Source organism: Myxine glutinosa, chromosome 6 (genome assembly GCF_964187855.1).
Source record: "Myxine glutinosa chromosome 6, kmMyxGlut1.1, whole genome shotgun sequence".
In the NCBI taxonomy this organism is placed as follows: Eukaryota; Metazoa; Chordata; class Myxini; order Myxiniformes; family Myxinidae; genus Myxine; species Myxine glutinosa.
This window is the reverse complement of record NC_136266.1, coordinates 61,725,027-61,743,725: the sequence shown is the minus strand read 5'-3', so window position 1 is coordinate 61,743,725 and position 18,699 is coordinate 61,725,027. Positions and strand designations below refer to the sequence as shown.

The window sequence follows — 18,699 nt, the reverse complement described above, 5'->3', positions numbered from 1 at the left end:
AGACACAGACAGACAGACAGACACAGACAGACAGACACAGACAGACAGACAGACACAGACAGACAGACACAGACAGACAGACAGACACAGACAGACAGACACAGACAGACAGACACAGACAGACAGACACAGACAGACAGACACAGACAGACAGACACAGACAGACAGACACAGACAGACAGACACAGACAGACAGACACAGACAGACAGACACAGACAGACAGACACACACAGACAGACACACACAGACAGACAGACACAGACAGACAGACACACACAGACAGACAGACACAGACAGACAGACACACACACACAGACAGACACAGACAGAGACACAGACAGACAGAGACACAGACAGACAGAGACACAGACAGACAGAGACACAGACAGACAGAGACACAGACAGACACAGAGACAGACAGACAGACAGACAGACACAGACAGACAGACACAGACAGACAGACAGACACAGACAGACAGACACAGACAGACAGACACAGACAGACAGACACAGACAGACAGACACAGACAGACAGACACAGACAGACAGACACAGACAGACAGACACAGACAGACAGACACAGACAGACAGACACAGACAGACAGACACAGACAGACAGACACAGACAGACAGACACAGACAGACAGACACACACAGACAGACAGACACAGACAGACAGACACACACAGACAGACAGACACAGACAGACAGACACAGACAGACAGACACAGACAGACAGACACAGACAGACAGACACAGACAGACAGACACAGACAGACAGATACAGACAGACAGACACAGACAGACAGACACACACAGACAGACAGACACAGACAGACAGACACACACAGACAGACAGACACAGACAGACAGACACAGACAGACAGACACACACAGACAGACACACACAGACAGACAGACACAGACAGACAGACACACACAGACAGACAGACACAGACAGACAGACACAGACAGACAGACACAGACAGACAGATACAGACAGACAGACAGACACACAGACACGGGGACCAATGCGCACTGACCATAGTCATGCTGCCTTGAGAACAACACCAGGCATCAGGGAAGATTGGTGAAGATTTAGCCCACGACTTGTGTTGGGGGAGAGGGGGGGTGAGTACAACAACCATGAAGAGGCATCTTAAAAGTTGTGCTCTAAGTAAGGCTTTAAACTTCCTTACCAAACTGCACACGTATTCCACATCCATTGTTGATACACAGATCAACAGGCAGCGACTACAATTTGCCCTTTGTGTCTGATATTGATTCCACCTGGAAATACTTTTACACAAACCTACTCTCTGGCCTGGTTTATCCCATCCCGTCCCATTGGCAGCTATCCTTCCGCTGGCAGGATGGCTGAGAATAGCCTGGGATCAAATCCTGACCCAGCTATAAACTGTCATCCTGGTGTTCCACAGGTGGGATGATTCACAGATGTGTGTACAATGCCGTCCCTCGGATGGACTCATGGGCGTCCCATCTACTGCCATTAGTTTGTGGACGTTGAAGTTCCCACGGCGTCCTTCATGAAAAGTAGGTGAGCTATCGCTGGCACCCTAAGCAAATTCTAATTTCTGCCCTAACCTACAGAGGGCATCGCATCAGTGGCACGGCTGCTTCGTCAGCGAATGATCCAACACCTATTTTAATTCAACCTTTTTGTCCAATGAGAAAATAATTCATCCAGATTATGAGGAAATTAATTCTTCATGTCGAACACCAAAGCACAATGCAAGATACTTGCAGTCGTCTCAGAAATGACAAAATATTTTTTTCTGTATTGAAGAGTTACCAATGAATTATAAACAAATATAATTTTTATAAATTCATTTCTATTGTTACGTGTATGGTGGTAGGTAATGAAATACCATAGTCGAGGAAGAATTGTATAGCGTAGCGTGCTCCGTATGCGGTGAAGCCACCTCGATGTATTTAGGTTAGGACTGGATGTCCGTGTAAGCGGTATGTTTCTCCATGCGAGGGGTGGAGCTATGCTAATTAGTTAGGGCATATGGATAAAATTCCCAGTGTGTAATTACCCTTGTGATTTTTCCCTTCGTTCTTATAAAGCACACTCGGCTGGCCATGCGACCAGCCCATGATTAAAATAACACAATCACTGAGGGTACCCAGACACTACGACACCACCCAGCCTAAACTTCTCTGGGTGCCAAGGGTGGCCGTGAGGCCACACCCCGAAGGACGATTGGTTGGGATGATTCGACGGCTCTCGGTGATTGGAGTGCGGGTGACGTCAGAGAGAAAGTTTGAGACAGTCGGAGCAAAAAGGGAAAGCACCGCCATTCACTCTCTCTTGGTCCGGGTTCTGGGTACGAGCAGTCACATTCGCTCTCTTTCTGTCCCTGGCTGGTTACAGGCGGTCGCATCCACGCTCTCTCTGTTCCTGGCTGCGTGGAAGGCGGACCCATTTTGCTCTTTCTCCCTGTACCCACCCTGGTGCCCACCCTGGTGGTGTAGCCTGGTGTTGGCTTAGCGGTTAGGGTGCTGGCTTGGGATCCTGGGTTCGAATCCCGGTCGATCGCTAAATTAACACCAGGGGGGTTGACTCAGCCTGTCATCCTTCCGAGGTCGGCAAATTGAGTACAAGCTTGCTGGGATGAATGATCGCGGTGTGTACCCCGGTTTAGAATAGGTACACCGTATCCCTGCGCATCGTAAGAGGCGATTAAGGGTTGGCGTCAGGAAGGGCATCCGGCCATAAAAACATTGCCTCAAAAACAGGGAACCATGATTGTCATGGGGCCCGCAAGGCTAACCCCCGCTCTAGCAGGGAAAATGGCCTTAAAACGATCATTCATTCATTCATTCATTCATTCCCTGTACCCACAATGGAGGCGGTTGCGCGTGGAGCGGTGCGCGCTAGTTAAGCGAGTGGTGGAGCCCGGTGGATTGCGATGATCGGAGGAGGATGGAGTTTGGCTGTCGCTCCGTGGGTCGGTGGCTACTTCTGCCGCGACTGCGTGCCATCTTGTGCGGTTCCCTCGTGGTGTTTCCACGTCCGGTCAAGGACGCCAGGCAGAGTATCGGCCATCGCACCACACCACAGTTTATCTTTATTTTATTATTCCCTGTGTCCGTATACGAGTCCGTATGGAGGGTCCCTCATTTAGGAATTAGATTTTACCTTGCCTTTCATTTTTGTTATCCTGGCATGTATTTTCATTAAACCATTATTTGTTGCATTTAATTTGTTGTATTATTGATTTGCCTGTCTTGTCTGTTTATTTGTTGTGGGGATCGGATGCCCCCCCCCCCCACCCCTTTTGCAGTCCGTCCGTGCATGTAAGGACCTCGCTACCCTCCACCATCCTCGCGCGTGCAAAAGGTACCGCCATAGTTGGGTATACGCCTCGGAGTTAAAGCTCGTTTGGTCATCTGGTGCCCTGTGGTCTTCACTACAGAGTAGACACGACAATATTATCATCTCGTGCGGCTTAAAATTTTTATTGTCTCTTCTTGTCTTGGACTATTGCGAGTACCATATCTAGTTCCCAGTATAGTTTATTCAACGCCCATATACATTTCGCCCATAACGATTGTGCCCATTATTTATTTAATGCATATATAAATTGTGGTTTTGAAGAATATGGGTGGGGAAAGATGACGTGCGGAACCTTTATTTTTAGCTTACCTGGAACTTAGTTCTGGGTAGCGTATGGGATGGCGTGTCATCAGTCCGTCCGTAAACAATTGCAACTTATTTTCCGAAACTGCTGATGGGATGGTGACCAAACTTGGCTAAAACGAATTTTGGTATGTTGGAACTCGTTTGTTCTTGGTATTAAAAATTTTTGGGGTCTAAGGGGTCTACCAGGGATAAAAGTGCCAAAAAGTAATGTGCCAAAAAAGACAACATTGGCCCCTAAGGGTGTCTACAGGGAAGAGGATGAGGGTGAGAGGTGGCTCCCCCAAGATAGATATTTGCTTTCTTCGAAGAAACTACACAAACAATTACAATGAAACTTAACCACAACCTTCGTCACCAATGATATGCCACAATGTGTTCACGACATTTAAAAACTTGAGGTGTAAGAAGGTCTACGGGGTTTTTTAGCTCTCCCAAAATAGATATTTGCTCTCTTCTCCGAAACTACACAACAATTTCAATGAAACTTCATGACAATCTTCGTCACTCATGATGTACCAAAATTTGTTCACGCCATAAGAAAAATCAGGGTCGAGGGGATCTACGAGGGTGGGGGAGGGGGGGGGCGAACCGGGATTCTCGAACCCCCCCTCTCCCACCGAAAAAAAGAAAGGATTTTTAGAGTCTTATGATTACGTTAGTATGATTCTACATGCTGCCCTGTCTCCAAGCAACCATTTAAATAGGTTTAAAATACCATGATACTGTCTAAAATACCTTTAGTCAGTGTAGTATTCTGCTTTATTCTTCCAGGTGAGCACATAGGGGTATTGTCTCTATTTTTTGTGGGGTTCTGTGTCTCCAACAGGTCATGACTGAAATGGAGACCTTTCCAGAATGGCTACGGGCACAGGGCCTGACACCAGAAACTGCTCAAGCCGTTGTCATGGAGCTGGGTATTGAGAACCTTAAGGTGCTCCGAGCCTGTGCAGAATCAAATGCATTAAGAGCTGAGCTCCTCTCACGTGTGCAGCAAAAGCTTCCTTTTGCAATGTCTGCAGAGTTCCACGGGTTTATGGAGTCTTTGGTGAAGCCAGGAGTTATCCAGTCTGCCAGCTCTTCTTCGGCACATATTTTCTGCTCGATGCTTGACCATGTAGGTGACAAGCTTTCTGCCTGTGCCCAGAAATTGCGCTTGTTGAAATCTTCATCCGCAAGTTCTGGAGATACAAATGCTCAACTTCAAAGTGCTCATGGTGTATCTGGGATCAGGATACATAATGTCCACAGCCTCCAGCCTAATGGTTCCAGGTTAAACCCCAACTCTGGTACGTGATGAAGCTTTTTCTTTCCGATGTTTCCCTTGCACTCTTTTTATCAAAATCATTTCCTTTTTTTTTTTTGTGCAGTTGGACATCCATGCTTTGAAGTTCAATGTCATAATGTTTTGTGTAACTTACCTCAATGCTCCGTTTGTTGCTGTTATGTTTTCGTTTTTTCCTGTTACTGAGTGTTGTTCAGGAAATTATAAGTCCCCCCCCTACCGGTTTCACTAGAGGGGACTATCGGTTTGCTCTCCATCTGTGCATCCATCTGTCCCACCTGTGGTTATTCAAACTTGTTTTTCCCATACCCTTTAACATATTCAACTGAAACTTGGAACATGGCTTTATTGTGGTAAGTTGCAGAATAAGTTCAAGTTTTAGGGCGTTTTGCCAATTTTTTAGTTATTCCCTTTTTCGACTGAGAAATTGTCACATCGGTCGGGGATATATATTGCAAAGCGATTCTCGCTCTTGTTTATTTACCTTTTCTCAAGCATACAAACAACAACAACAGGCATTTTCTGGCCATTTTCCCTGCTAGAGTGGGGGTTAGCCTTGTGGGGCCCCATGATGATCTTCTCCATTTTGCACTATTTTCTACATCTCACCTTGTCAACCCCCTTGCCCGCATTTCTTCTTCCACCACCTTTAGCCAAGTCTTTCTCAGTCTTCACCATCCTCTACTTCCTTCTACATTCATTTCCATCACTCTTCTCAACCAGCCACTTTCATCCTTCCTCAACATATGACCAAACCATCTCAACCTCTTTCTCTTCACAGCATCCATCACAGGCTCGATTCCCATCATCTTTCGCAAGTCATCATTTGTCATCACCGAACCATTCGCATTTCCACCCTTTCCAGCCTCCGTTGCTGCTCTACGTTCATTACCCATGTCTCGCTCCCATAAATCATAACATTTCTCACACATGCAGCATCGCATACACCTTTCCCTTCAGCTTCAACGACACTCCCCTCCTCGTCAGCACGCCACTCAGTTCCCGAAACTACTTCCGTGCACATCTCACTCGAGCAACCGTTGCCGAGTCTGATCCACCTTCTCCATTCAGCATGTCTCCTAGGTAGCAAAATGTTTTCACACCTTCCAGCTTCATGCCGTCTCCAAGATCCAACTCAACATTTCCTCCATCTGCAGCTCCCTCTGTGCACACCTTACACTTGAATGTAGCTGCCACACTGGTGAAAGACCCTCTCAGACCACAACATTTTTGATGAACCCACTCAGTGCACATTGTACATTGAATGGAGTTCACACCGACACCCTTCCTGCACACAGCACACGGCCTCTTCCCAGTTCTTTCCACCTCACCACATGCTTTACCACTTACCATCACCTTCGTCTTTCCGATATTCACCTTCAGACCTTTTGCCTCCATACATTCCTTCCACTTGTTCATCTTCTCCTTCAGTCCACCATACTCTCCCCAATCAACACCAGATCATCTGCATACAACATCTCCCATGGTAAAGCATCCTTTACGTTCCGAGCCAGCACCTCCATCACAGCTACAAATAGTCATGGACTTCGTACCGACCCCTGATGCACTCCCACCTTCACCTCAAACTGACCATTGTTCCCGTCCTTCATCCTTACAACTGTGTGCGCTCTCGTACATTGCCATCACTACTCTGATCAACCATTCCTCCACTCCTAACTTCCTCAATGCCCATGTCACCACTTCGCTTGGAACCCGATCGAATGCTTTCTCCAGATTGACAAACCCAAGAAACAACTTCTTCCTCTTCTCCACGTACTTCTCCTGCAACTGCTTTACAATAAAAAGCACGTCTGTTGTTCCTCTCCCTGGCATAAATCCAAACTGCATTTCGTCGGTCTTCACTTTCTTCCTTATCCTCTTCTCCAACACCCTTTCGAATACCTTCATTCCATGCTTGAATGACTTTATCGCTCTATACGAGCCATAGTCCAGAGGGTCACCTTTCCCCTTGTATAGAGGGACAAGGGTACTTGGTTCCCAATCCACTGGAATGCGGCCTTCTTTCACTACCAGATTACAGATCTCTGTCATTCTCTTCACACCCCAACTTCCTGCTGCCTTCAACATATCTCCCACAACTCCCGTCGGCCTTCCCACTTTTCTGCTCTTCATTGCTTTGATTGCTTCCTCAACTTCCTTCTCAGTTATCTTCTCTGCCGGTCCTAAAACTGGGTGACACTCTATATTGCTGTCCCATTCATTCTCTGCATTCAACAGCATTTCCATATATCTCTTCCATCTTCCTTTAATTCCATCTGGGTCCACAATGATTTGTCCCACTTCATCCTTCAATACACTTCCCTCTCCTCCCCTACCCCCCCCCCCCCCCCATCACATTGCACCTCTCTTTTGCTATCTGCTTTTCAATCCTGAATACCACTCTCTGACCCTCTTCCAAATCTAAGCGTTCTCTGAACATTTTCCTACATGCCTCCTGCGCCTTTGCTACCTCTTTCCTTGCAGCCTTCTTGGTTGCCTTATAACTTTCAGGCTCTGCCTTTTCTGCCCCCGTACCCTTCACCTTCTGCCACTCCTTGAACTTCTTCCTCTTCTCGTCAATCCTCTTCCGAACTTCATCGTCCCACCACCATGTTTCCGAGTGCCTCGGTGGTCCTTTTGTCCATCCACATGTGGGGCGTAGACCTCGAGGGAAGGAAGGAGGACAAGGATCAGAGCAGCAATGTTTAATGAAATCGATTACAAACACACAATGTGGAGCAAGGCTCAAAAATGCACTGCCTGACACGCAGCAGGACACTTTCAAGACACTCACTCCAGAATCAGCAAACGGGCATTTCATATATAGCAAGAAAATCAGATAAGAGTCTGTGCTAAAGACAAAGGAAATTTGGGCCTTAAAGACCCCCTACCATGATCCCTTCCTGCAGAAGGCCAAACTTAGACTGAAAAGATGTGGGCATAAGATAGGGTGACCTTCTCTGGCTCTTTATCTAAACACATCAGACCCGAGCTAGGCCGAAGGAAATGTTCTCACAATAGCTTCAATGGTTTTCTTGACACTAAGCATAATAGTAGATTAATGATTGAATACACATGCTGAATACACAATAATCAAAGGATATGTGATGACTATATTCCTCCCAAGGTTGGTTATGTCCTTGATTTAGGAGACACACTGGAAACTACAAAGATATATAATTAATTATTCCCTTTGTGAGGAAGGCGTTTGGCAACATGTTTTCTCTGTATGTGGGTTGTGGGCTTCTTATCTCTGTCTGGCACATGCATCCAAGGACTTGTTTACCGAGCTAAGAGACCACATGTTTTTCCAGTAGCCAGCACCTCGAGCCTGGAAACCACATTTTGTCCACCAGCCTCTACAGCTGAGTTCAAATCAGGTTACAGAAACACATGATATAATTTCAGATGTCCTGATCAATTGAGTCATGGGGTTTAAACCCTAATGGCTGACACACATACCTCACTAACGGCTCCCAATAGACTATCTTTCATTGACATCCAACCACTTTCAAGCTCAACCACATCATCCTCTACCATATGCAGCCTCTCTTTTAATGCCTCCCTCACTGTCATGTCTTTCAACCTCCACATCTTCATTCTCGGTTGGTACTTCACCCGCCGAGCTCTCCTCGCACCTTTCACCCTTATGTCGCAGACAACCAAGTGGCGCTGTGAAACAACCTCCTCCCCCGGGATCACCTTTGTGTCCCGGAAGTGCTCCCATCTCACCTTTGCACCATCAGGTAGTCAACGGTTGTCGTCGACCCACCTGACGTGTATGTAACAAGCTTATTATCCTCTTTCTGGAACTGAGTATTACAAATCAGCAAATCAGTTCCATCAGCAAACTCCAAAATCCTTTCACCTTCTCCATTCCTCACACCACATCCGTTAACCCCATGAACTCCCTCAAAACAGTCTATACTCCTTCCCACATGTCCATTTATGTCTACTCCGACCACAACAACTTCCTCATCTTTCACGTTTTCCATCATCTTCTCGATTGCACACCAGAACTTGTCCTTCTCTTCATCGCTCCGACCGACCTGTGGAGCATATCCCGAGATGACGTTCACCAAGAGCTTTCCAATTATCATTCTCACCATCATCAACCTTTCACTTACTCTCGTTACACTCACCACACTGTCTACAAACTCCTCAGAAAACAGGACACCAATACCATGCACACCTTCCAGGCACCATTGACACAAAACTTGTATTTCTGTCCCTGCCTACCTTTCACCATTCTCACACCACTTCCCTTCCATCTCGTCTCCTGCACACAACATATGTCCACTCTTCTTCTGACCAATACTTCCACCACTTCTCATGATCACCCTGTGATTGTCCCTACATTCCATGTCCCAAACCTCAGAAACTGATCTCCACTTGGGGCATCAGAAGTTTCGTCATAAATTGAGTGATTTCCACCCTTGTTCGATCGGGTTCCCCACCTTGATTTTTGACGAGAGGGGGTGAGGGCCCTCACGGGTACTTCGGGCTGTACCCTGCCCATATGTAATTGTAATTGTCATGGTTCCCTTTTTGAGGCAATGTTTTATGGCTGGATGCCCATCCCGACGCTTACCCTTTTAGTCGCCTCTTACAACACGCAGGGATACGGTGTACGTATTTTAAACTGGGGTACACACCGGGAAGATATTTTTTGGATATTTATGCATGTCATGATATTTATGCAGATACTCAAGCACATCAATCGATATTTTTTCAGTCTAAAGAATAATATTTTTCCAAGTTTACTTTTTGGTACTGTGGAAGAAATAAATCAGTTCTTCAGGTTCGTGAGCTTAAACCATTTAATCAGACATGCGCATGTGAAGAGATTATGCAGTAAAATAAACACAACAGGCTGTCCAGAAAATCTCTTGTCCAAGGGTACAGTTCGTGCCCTCTTATGCATTCTTGGGGTTGAGAGAAGGGAGGGATGTTTGGTGGGAGGGAGCATCGAGGTCATGGGAATAGAGAATTGACGTCAGTGTGTCGCAATTCTTAGCCAATGAGGAGCCCTCAACTGGTTGCATTCTGAATAAAAAGCCAGTTCCCAGATTACAGTATCTAAGCAAGTCCAAGAGGCATGAGTAGTCCTTGGAGAACAAAATGGGCCTGTTTGCCATAATAAGGAAAGCAAAGAAAACTTAGGAGACAGTCAGCTAATTGTTTTCTCCTTACTGGGGAAAAGGGCATTATTTAATTCATTATCAACACCAGCTCACCACGTGGTATTGAAGTTAATCCACTAAGAGTATATCTACTATATAAAAGAGACGTTGGTCTGTGTGTTGCCATTTTTCTCAGAGATGGCTGAACGGATCTTCGTCAAACTTTCAGAGGTTCATCAGTGACTGCTTGGGAGTGTTTAGGCAAAAAAAGAAGAAGAAAAAAAATGTTTTTTGGGGATTTTTAAACAATCGCTCTATAGTGCCTTAGCCTTTTTGATTAATGACAGTTATATACAAGTACACATTCGCATAAATAAATACAAAACAATCACCAAACATTTGAACACAAATAATCCAACTATTCCGGAAGCGGTCGAAGTGGTGGTAAGGCTTCTTCTTCCTGAACGTCATCATACTCAACTCAAAAACGTGATGAACGCCACATTCAGCAGCATATATTCAACGAAAAGATAAAATGATGATTTGACATTTGTGATGGATTCTGATTTGGATGTAATTGCTTTTCCATTATATTTGCCCTCATTTCAAATACTAGGGCATGCCCGTACTATATATATATCTAAAATTATATCCCCCCCCTCTATTTACATGAAATGGTTTGGTCCAAAGCGAACGGCTTGCGAGTACGGTGACAATCCCCCCCCTCTATTTACATGGAATGGTTTGGTCCAAAGCGAACGGCTTGCGAGTACGGTGACAATCCCCCCCCCCCCCCCCCCTCTATTTACATGAAATGGTTTGGTCCAAAGCGAACGGCTTGCGGAGTTTGGTAAAGAAATCGCCATAGCGTGCACAAACGCGCAGGAAAGCGAAAGAATCGCAAATTAGTTTTAATTAGTTGTAAAACATAGTTTAACGCCAACATAGTTTGCCAACGTGAAATAAATGAATACGCTCTCAAATGTGCCGTCCGAGGCAGAGTCTGTTCGCCACGTTCGGCACACGTGATAACTCGCTGCTCTCTGATTGGTTGAATCGTTTTTTGGACATAGCTTGGTAACTACTTGTCCGATTAATATGAAACCTTGAAAAGGCACATCCTCGGGTCCCCAGCAATATACCTGGCAAGTTTCAAGTATATCGGACCCGTGGTTGTCGAGAAACAGCGGTCACAGACAAACACACAGACATACACACATACACACACACAGAGATTACTGGAATTATAGATAGATGTTAATGTTTCTTTTTTTCGCTTGAGCAACGCTGAATAATCCAGCTATAAGTGCTTTTATACTTTACTCGGGGTGCAAGTACAAATACAACTTTGTCTGGGGGGTAACCTAGGGTATGTGGCTGCGGTCTCATGCGGGAGTCTGGGAGGCGTGGGAGGGGCATAAATTCTCCATGTAAATGTGTACCGTGTAACGCCACCTGGTGATGGTGGCAGAGGGTATTACAATTTCCTTTTTTACCTGCACAATACTGAGGTTAAAACACTTTTTGCACGGGAAAATTTTTCCTCCTCCCCTTCCCCCCTCCCCAAAACGGAGGGGCCTGTCAAAGCCACCCCCCCCCCCCAAAAGATTTATATGTAATATATCTTTCAACCTTCCTCTCCCCTTACCTCCCCTCCCCTCCCCTCCCCTCCCTACCCCCCCCGCCCCTCCACAACTCAGGTGCTCCTGCTAGTATTTGATATAATTGCTTTTCTAATACTTAATAGTTATTTAACTCGATAGATGATAAGTATTTAATTGAGCTTACATACCTAATCCAAGCTAGAATACCTATACAAATAGAAGGGATTTAGGGATTTAAAAAAAAAGAGCATGGTTCAGGCATTCAGCATGATTGGATGTCGAAAACTGTTAGATTTATTAGGTGACTCCAGCCTATCCCAATACAACCTGCAATGCTGGTATGGGGCATAAAGTATTTTAATAAAATTCAATTCCACAGTACTGTTGGTAGATGGTAGATGAAAAGCACAATACATGGAAATTGTTTGCCGAACAACTTTGAGTTTCCTTTTTTATAACGGCAAGGTTCCTCTTCTTTATTGCTTTAAAATGTATTTTTGGTCAAAGTGAGTTGTGTGTGTTTTTTTTTTTGTTTGTTTGTTTGTTTTTTGTATACTGAATCGAGGCTCATGAAAGAGCTAACATTTACTTCACAAACAAATCAACCAGACAAACAAAATATATAAGAAGAGGGAGCGGAAGACAAGATGGCGAGAGAAGGGGAAGCACACAAACACAACATTTGAGAGCAGGGAGATGTGTGGAAGGGGGAGGGCTTGGGGGGAGGAGGCGTGGGAAGGGGGAGGGAGAAGTATAAAACACAAGGACACCAAGGACTTCCAGGACAGAAGTTGGTATTTCAAAAAAGTGGAATTGGGGTGAAATTAGCGGGGGTAGAAAAGATCAAGGTTTTGGATGGGGGAAGATAAGAGATGGTGGTGAACAGCTGTTTTAAAGACCTGGAGGGTGGAGTGGGATTGAAGAGAGTGAGGGAGTTTGTTCCAGAGGCAGGAGAAAAGAGGAATGAAGGAGTGAAGGTGAGCAGAGAGTCTTGATTTTGGCAGTTTAACCATAAGAGGGTTGCAGGCAGATCTTGTGCGACCTGTAGGAATATTTGCGGGACAGAGCCCAGAGAGAGCTGGGGGGGGGGGGGGGGGGGCAAGGCCAGAGAGGAGTCGGTAGAAGACGGAAAGACCACAACCTGCTGCGGTGAGTGAGTGAGAGGCCCTTGGAGTTAGCTTCATCGCGGGAGATTCCAATGATTCTGAATGCTTTGGTTTCAACAGCGTGAAGACGAGCTAGGTGTGAGGCAGGAGCACCAGCCCAGAGGGGAGAGCAGTATTCTATTGAGCTGCGGATGAAAGCCTTGTATGTGGTGAGGAGCTCAGGTGTGCCAAGGAGGGACTTCGCACGACGGAGGATGCCCAGTCGGCGACTGGCTTTGGAGGCCAGATTTGAAATGTGGTTTTCCCAGGAAAGATTATGGCAGATAGAGAGACCCAAAAGCTTGAGTGACAGAACTTCTTGGAGAGGATTATTCAGAAAGTGGATGGGAGGGTTGTCCAGTCGGTCTTTTCGGAGAGACATCGTAAGAGTGTGAGATTTGTCAGGATTGAAAGACATGTTCCACTTGTTTGCCCAGTCTGTGATTTTGTCCAGGTCTGCAGAGAGAGAGGAGGCTGCAGACTGCCGATCTGAGGGATGAAGAATGGAGCGACAGAGAGTAGAGTCATCAGCAAAGAGATAGAGAGGATTTTCAAGAGAGTCAGAGAGATCATTGATGAAGACCAGAAAAAGCACAGGGCCCAGAACACTGCCTTGGGGAACTCCAGCTTGAACAGGAAGAGGAGATGAGAGAAACCCATTCAGGGCCACACGTTGCCTACGACTAGAGAGGAAGTCCGCCAGCCATGCGTGGAGATTTCCATGGATACCAAAAGAGGAGAGTTTGGTGAGCAGAGCGGGGTGCCAGACCGTATCGAAGGCACGTGATATGTCAAGGAAGACTGCTCTAATTTCCTGTTTGGCGTTGAGGACCTCCATCCATTGTTGTGAAAGCAGAAGCAGCATGTCCAGAGTAGTGTGTCCAGGTCTGAAACCAAATTGATGATCAGAGATCAAGCCATTGGAGAAGAGGAAAGATTTCATATCTGAAGCAATTGATGGATTCCATGACTTTGCTGATAATTGGGAGAAGGCTGATTGGTCTGTAGTTGCTGGGATCTGTTTTTGCACCTTTTTTGTGCAAAGCAGTGATGTTGGCAGATTTCCAAGCAGATGTAAGATGACCTTGAGCAAAAGAGAGGGTGAAGAGAACAGAGAGAGGGAGTGAAAGAGCGGAAGAACAGGATTTTAGGACCCGTGGGCTGATGCCGTCAGGTCCAGTTGCAGAATCCGAGTCGAGGGTTGACAGAAACTTTTCCACCTTGTCAGGAGGAAAGGACACAGAGTCCAGGAGCAGCTGGGTACGACTGGGTACGGTGGGTACCGAGAGGGATGGGTTTGGGACACAAGATTTAGAGGCAAACACAGAGTTGAGGCATTCAGCTTTTTCACGTGCAAGCACGTGTTTCACGTGCTTTTTCACGTGCGTGTTTGAGTTTTCATGTGTACATCTTCTTGATTCTGTGCAGATTTTCACATTTGTCTTGTTATGGAATTGTTTGTAGGTTGATGTGGAACTAATTAATTTAGCCTTGAATGATAGACAGACTCAAAAATTAATGTCCAAACTTGTTCAGAAGACAATCGACTGATTTTTATAGACTTCGCTTAGATTTTTAAGGACGTGGAGGACTTCGCTTCGGTTACAAGGAAGATATACAACAAAGGAATACCGAAAACCACTTGGCAAGGATCCAAATCCAAAAGAACACACACACACACACACACACACACACACACACACACACACACACACACACACACACACACACACACACACACACACACACACACACACACACACACACACACACACACACACACACACACACACACACACACACACACACACACACACACACACACACACACACACACACACACACACACACACCAATTCCGAAGCAAAATCCTCTTAATTGTTATTCTCTTGGGGTAATCCAGCCGAAAATTATTTTAAAGCCCCTTTACTGTAGAAAGCAATCTTCTTATCTTCCCAATAATTCACCAAATGTCCGTCTCTGTCTGCGTCCGTCCGTCTGTCCGTCCGTTCGAAGGTACCGCAAAAACGGCTGAATCGATCGCAACGATATTTTGGGTGAGTAATCCTGGGATCACCTGGAGTAAAATAGGGTATATTGTTTTTATAATTTTAGCTTTGGTCTCCAGCATTTTCAGGTTTGGACTCCCGCATAACGTTATTTTCCCGGGTGCCGCACAAACGGATGCAACAATCGCTGTACAGCTGCACCGATCGGCTGCACGGATCGGACTCTGTGACCTCGGACAAAGACCTTTTATAAGGACATGGGTTGAATCCCTGCTTGAGAGAATGCCAACCCCTTCCCCACCATCACGGTCGTCTCTCCATCTCACAATCCCACGAGATATGCAGAAAGGACGACCCATAACCAATTATCTTCTTTTTTGATTCGTATACAGTCACGTGAAAAAGTAAGTACACCCCATGTAAAGTTTTGACTTTTTCAACATATTTCAACACACAGCTATTTCATCTTCATTTCAACAATATTGATAGATAAGGGTGATATAATATAACAAATATCATGAAACATTTACATTTTGTAGTCCATTGTATAAGTTAAATAAACATAAATGCAAATTTCGCATGTGGAAAAAGTAAGTACACCCCTACATTTATCACTACTTCAAATACCTAAAATTAGAATCAGGTGCACCAGCTCAGGTGCAAATGATTAGAACATCATTAGAGAGGATCTTGGAGGAACCTGTCTTATTTAAACCTCAGACATTTCGTTTGGTTTTCTCTTTGATGTTGAAGTGTGCGGCGTCACCATGCCAATATCAAAAGAGCTCTCTGAGGCCTTCAGAAAGAAGGTTTTCGATGCCTATCAGTCTGGGAAGGGATTTAAAAAGATCTCCAAACAATTTGAAATCAATCATTCGACTGTCCAGAAGATCATCTACAAGTGGAGAAGATTCCAAACAACTGCCAACTTGTTCAGGCCAGGCCACCCCAGCAAGTTCAGCCCGAGAGCAGACCGCAAGATGCTGAAATACGTCTCTAAGAACCCCAGAATGTCATCACGGGACCTTCAGGTAGCTTTTGCCACTGTTGATGTCAAAGTGCACGAGTCCACCATTAGAAAGAGGCTGCACAAATTTGATCTACATGGGAAGTGTGCCAGGAGGAAACCTTTGCTATCCAGAAAGAACATCAGGGCAAGACTAAAGTTTGCCAATGAACACCGAGGCAATGTGCTCTGGACAAATGAGTCAAAGGTAGAGCTATTTGGCCACAGTACCAGAAGACATGTTTGGCGAAAACCAAAGACAGCATTTGACCACAAGAACCTGATACCAACTGTGAAGCATGGTGGTGGAAATATTATGGTTTGGGACAGCTTTGCTGCATCAGGGCCTGGGCAGCTCACCATCATATAATCCACTATTAATTCTTCATTGTACCAGAGGGTGCTTCAGGATAATGTGAGGCCATCTGTCGGAAAGTTGAAGCTCAACCGAAGGTGGACCTTGCAACATGACAATGACCCAAAACATACCAGTAAATCCACCAAGGAATGGCTGAAAAGAAAGAAATGGAGGGTTCTGGAATGGCCAAGTCAAAGCCCAGATCTAAATCCCATCGAGATGTTGTGGTGGGATTTGAAACGAGCTGTGCATGCAAGAAACCCCTCAAACATCGCACAGCTGAAAGAATTCTGCATGGAGGAGTGGGCAAAAATGTATCTTAGGCGATGTCAGAGACTGGTAGACAGTTATAAGAAACGCCTACTTGAGGTTGTTTCTGCCAAAGGGGGCAATGCCACCTATTAGAGCCAAGGGTGCAGTTAGTTTTTCCACATGTGAAATTTGCATTTATGTTTATTTAAATTATACAATGGACTACAAAATGTAAATGTTTCATGATATTTGTTATATTATATCACCTTTATCTTTCAATATTGTTGAAATAAAGATCAAATAGCTGTATGTTGAAAAGTCAAAACTTTACATGGGGTGTACTTACTTTTTCACGTGACTGTATAAACATCATTAAAAGTCAATAATGACCTCGGCCAAAGTTCAAACGACGTGAGTTTAATCTCTACATTAGAGAATTCTACATAGCTGTTTGGGTGGTGTATACGCTAACAGATTGCTGTCTCCATCGATCTTGCCAAGGCCTAACACCTATTGGCTCAAAATCCTTTTAACTGTTGACTTGCTAGTTTTTTTACAATGAAGGAAACATTAACAATATTGTTAAAAGTTTATTTTGTGATTACTTTGTGATTGGCGCTATGTTGTTTGGAATAAAAAAAGAGATATCGAGTTCAAGTGATGGTTTCAAGTGATGGTTCAAGTTCAAGTGATGAGTTCAAGATATCGAGTTCAAGACACATGCCGTGATGGTTTCCACTTTCTAAACGTGAACTTCGCAGATCACCATATGCAGATTCGCCACGGACCCACCGTCGATGTTTCTATACGTGAACGTACCCGTTTGTTTGTGAACGGGTACGTTTTTCATGGAAGTCCTTCACGAACTTGCTGTCCATGTCTGACGTGCGACTGAGGGTGCCACAGGAATGTGGAAGTTATTGGTTTCATGCTTTAGCATTCGCCGTATCTGCATTGCCTGTTTGCCTCTGGCCTCCCTCCCGTGCGCAGCACGGGTATCTCACTTGTCGGTTTAATTTCTCTAATGCAGAGGTAGAAACTTGGCCCATGCCAATATCTTAACATCGTGTAAATGTAGGTATTGGAGAAAGAAGTGCATGGATGGAGGAGGATGGTGTGCTCCATGGAGGAAAATCAATATTTCTGTTTCTAGCCAAAGGGTGTCAAGCACACTACGTGTTGAAAGACATACAGTGTCTGAAAGACAGGGACATCAGAAGTAAGGGGAAATCAAAGGCAAATCAGTCGTCCACCATTTTCAATTCACATAAATCAGTCAGCATAGAAAATTAGCAGAAAACCAGATCATTTCTCGTCAGCGCTGCCATCGGCACAGCTCACTGTTCATACGTAAGACTCGTAACTCAAATTCGACATCATTCCTTGGAATGAACATCAGAGTTCATGCAATCAGCCTGTCTTTGGCAGCATATGTTATTGGCATTTGCACGGATCCATTTTGCAAGCACTTTCTTCTTTCAAAGTTGAATGTCCACAAAATCTCTGGGCTTCGTAAGTAAAGTTGCATACAGACTTGAGGTGATACTCGTTAACTATTAATTCAGATCAAGTTCATCGTGGAAAGTGAGCAGGAAATGAAAGCGTGCAGAGAGGATATGCAGCTGGTCTCATTCACCAACGCCTCCTGCAACACTGGTGCACTCACAAATTAACTCGTCCAACTTGTGTATGTGTGAATTGCATTGTGTTGGGGAAAACATGGATTTAAGCACTGTTTCCCAATTTAGCATTACCATTCTTACTAAAATTAAATCAACTTGTCTCACACACTGTTTGTCCACAACAATTTAATGTAATCTTGTCCACAACTTTAAGACACACAGGACCACGTCCACAACAAATTTAGAAGTGAAATAAAATTCGTCTACACTTTGTCTCATAGAATTTACAATCTTCATACTATTTACAATGCGGTAGCAGAATTTGGTCACCAATTAAAGCTAGTCATTCAATATTTCAAGAATTTATTTCTCCAATATCAAAAAATGTTCAATGTTTAACTTTCCCAAAATGACCCTTAACAAGTCACATCCTCTGACACGTCACATCGGAGTGTCCTACAAAATGCACCAATCTTTGTACCACCATCAATTCCAAATTTACCGGAATTAATCACCACCAATTGCACCACTACCAATTGCAGTGATGGGTAAATACTAATTTACCAGAGCAGAATTGGGACACTGCATCCATGGCACTGCCACGTTCAAAACATCGCAATTTCCCAC

At 44.9% G+C, this 18,699-nt stretch overlaps 1 protein-coding gene across 1 annotated transcript in view; it reads left to right on the top strand.

Annotated features, from left to right (window-relative positions):
* LOC137429877 (uncharacterized) overlaps window positions 1–18,699 on the top strand; it is a 94,300-nt gene that overhangs the window by 9,892 nt on the left and 65,709 nt on the right. The window contains exon 2 of the mRNA XM_078781037.1: window positions 4,498–4,957. Within this exon, the coding sequence (XP_078637163.1) occupies window positions 4,498–4,957 (460 nt within the window). The remainder of the gene's footprint in view (window positions 1–4,497; window positions 4,958–18,699) is intronic.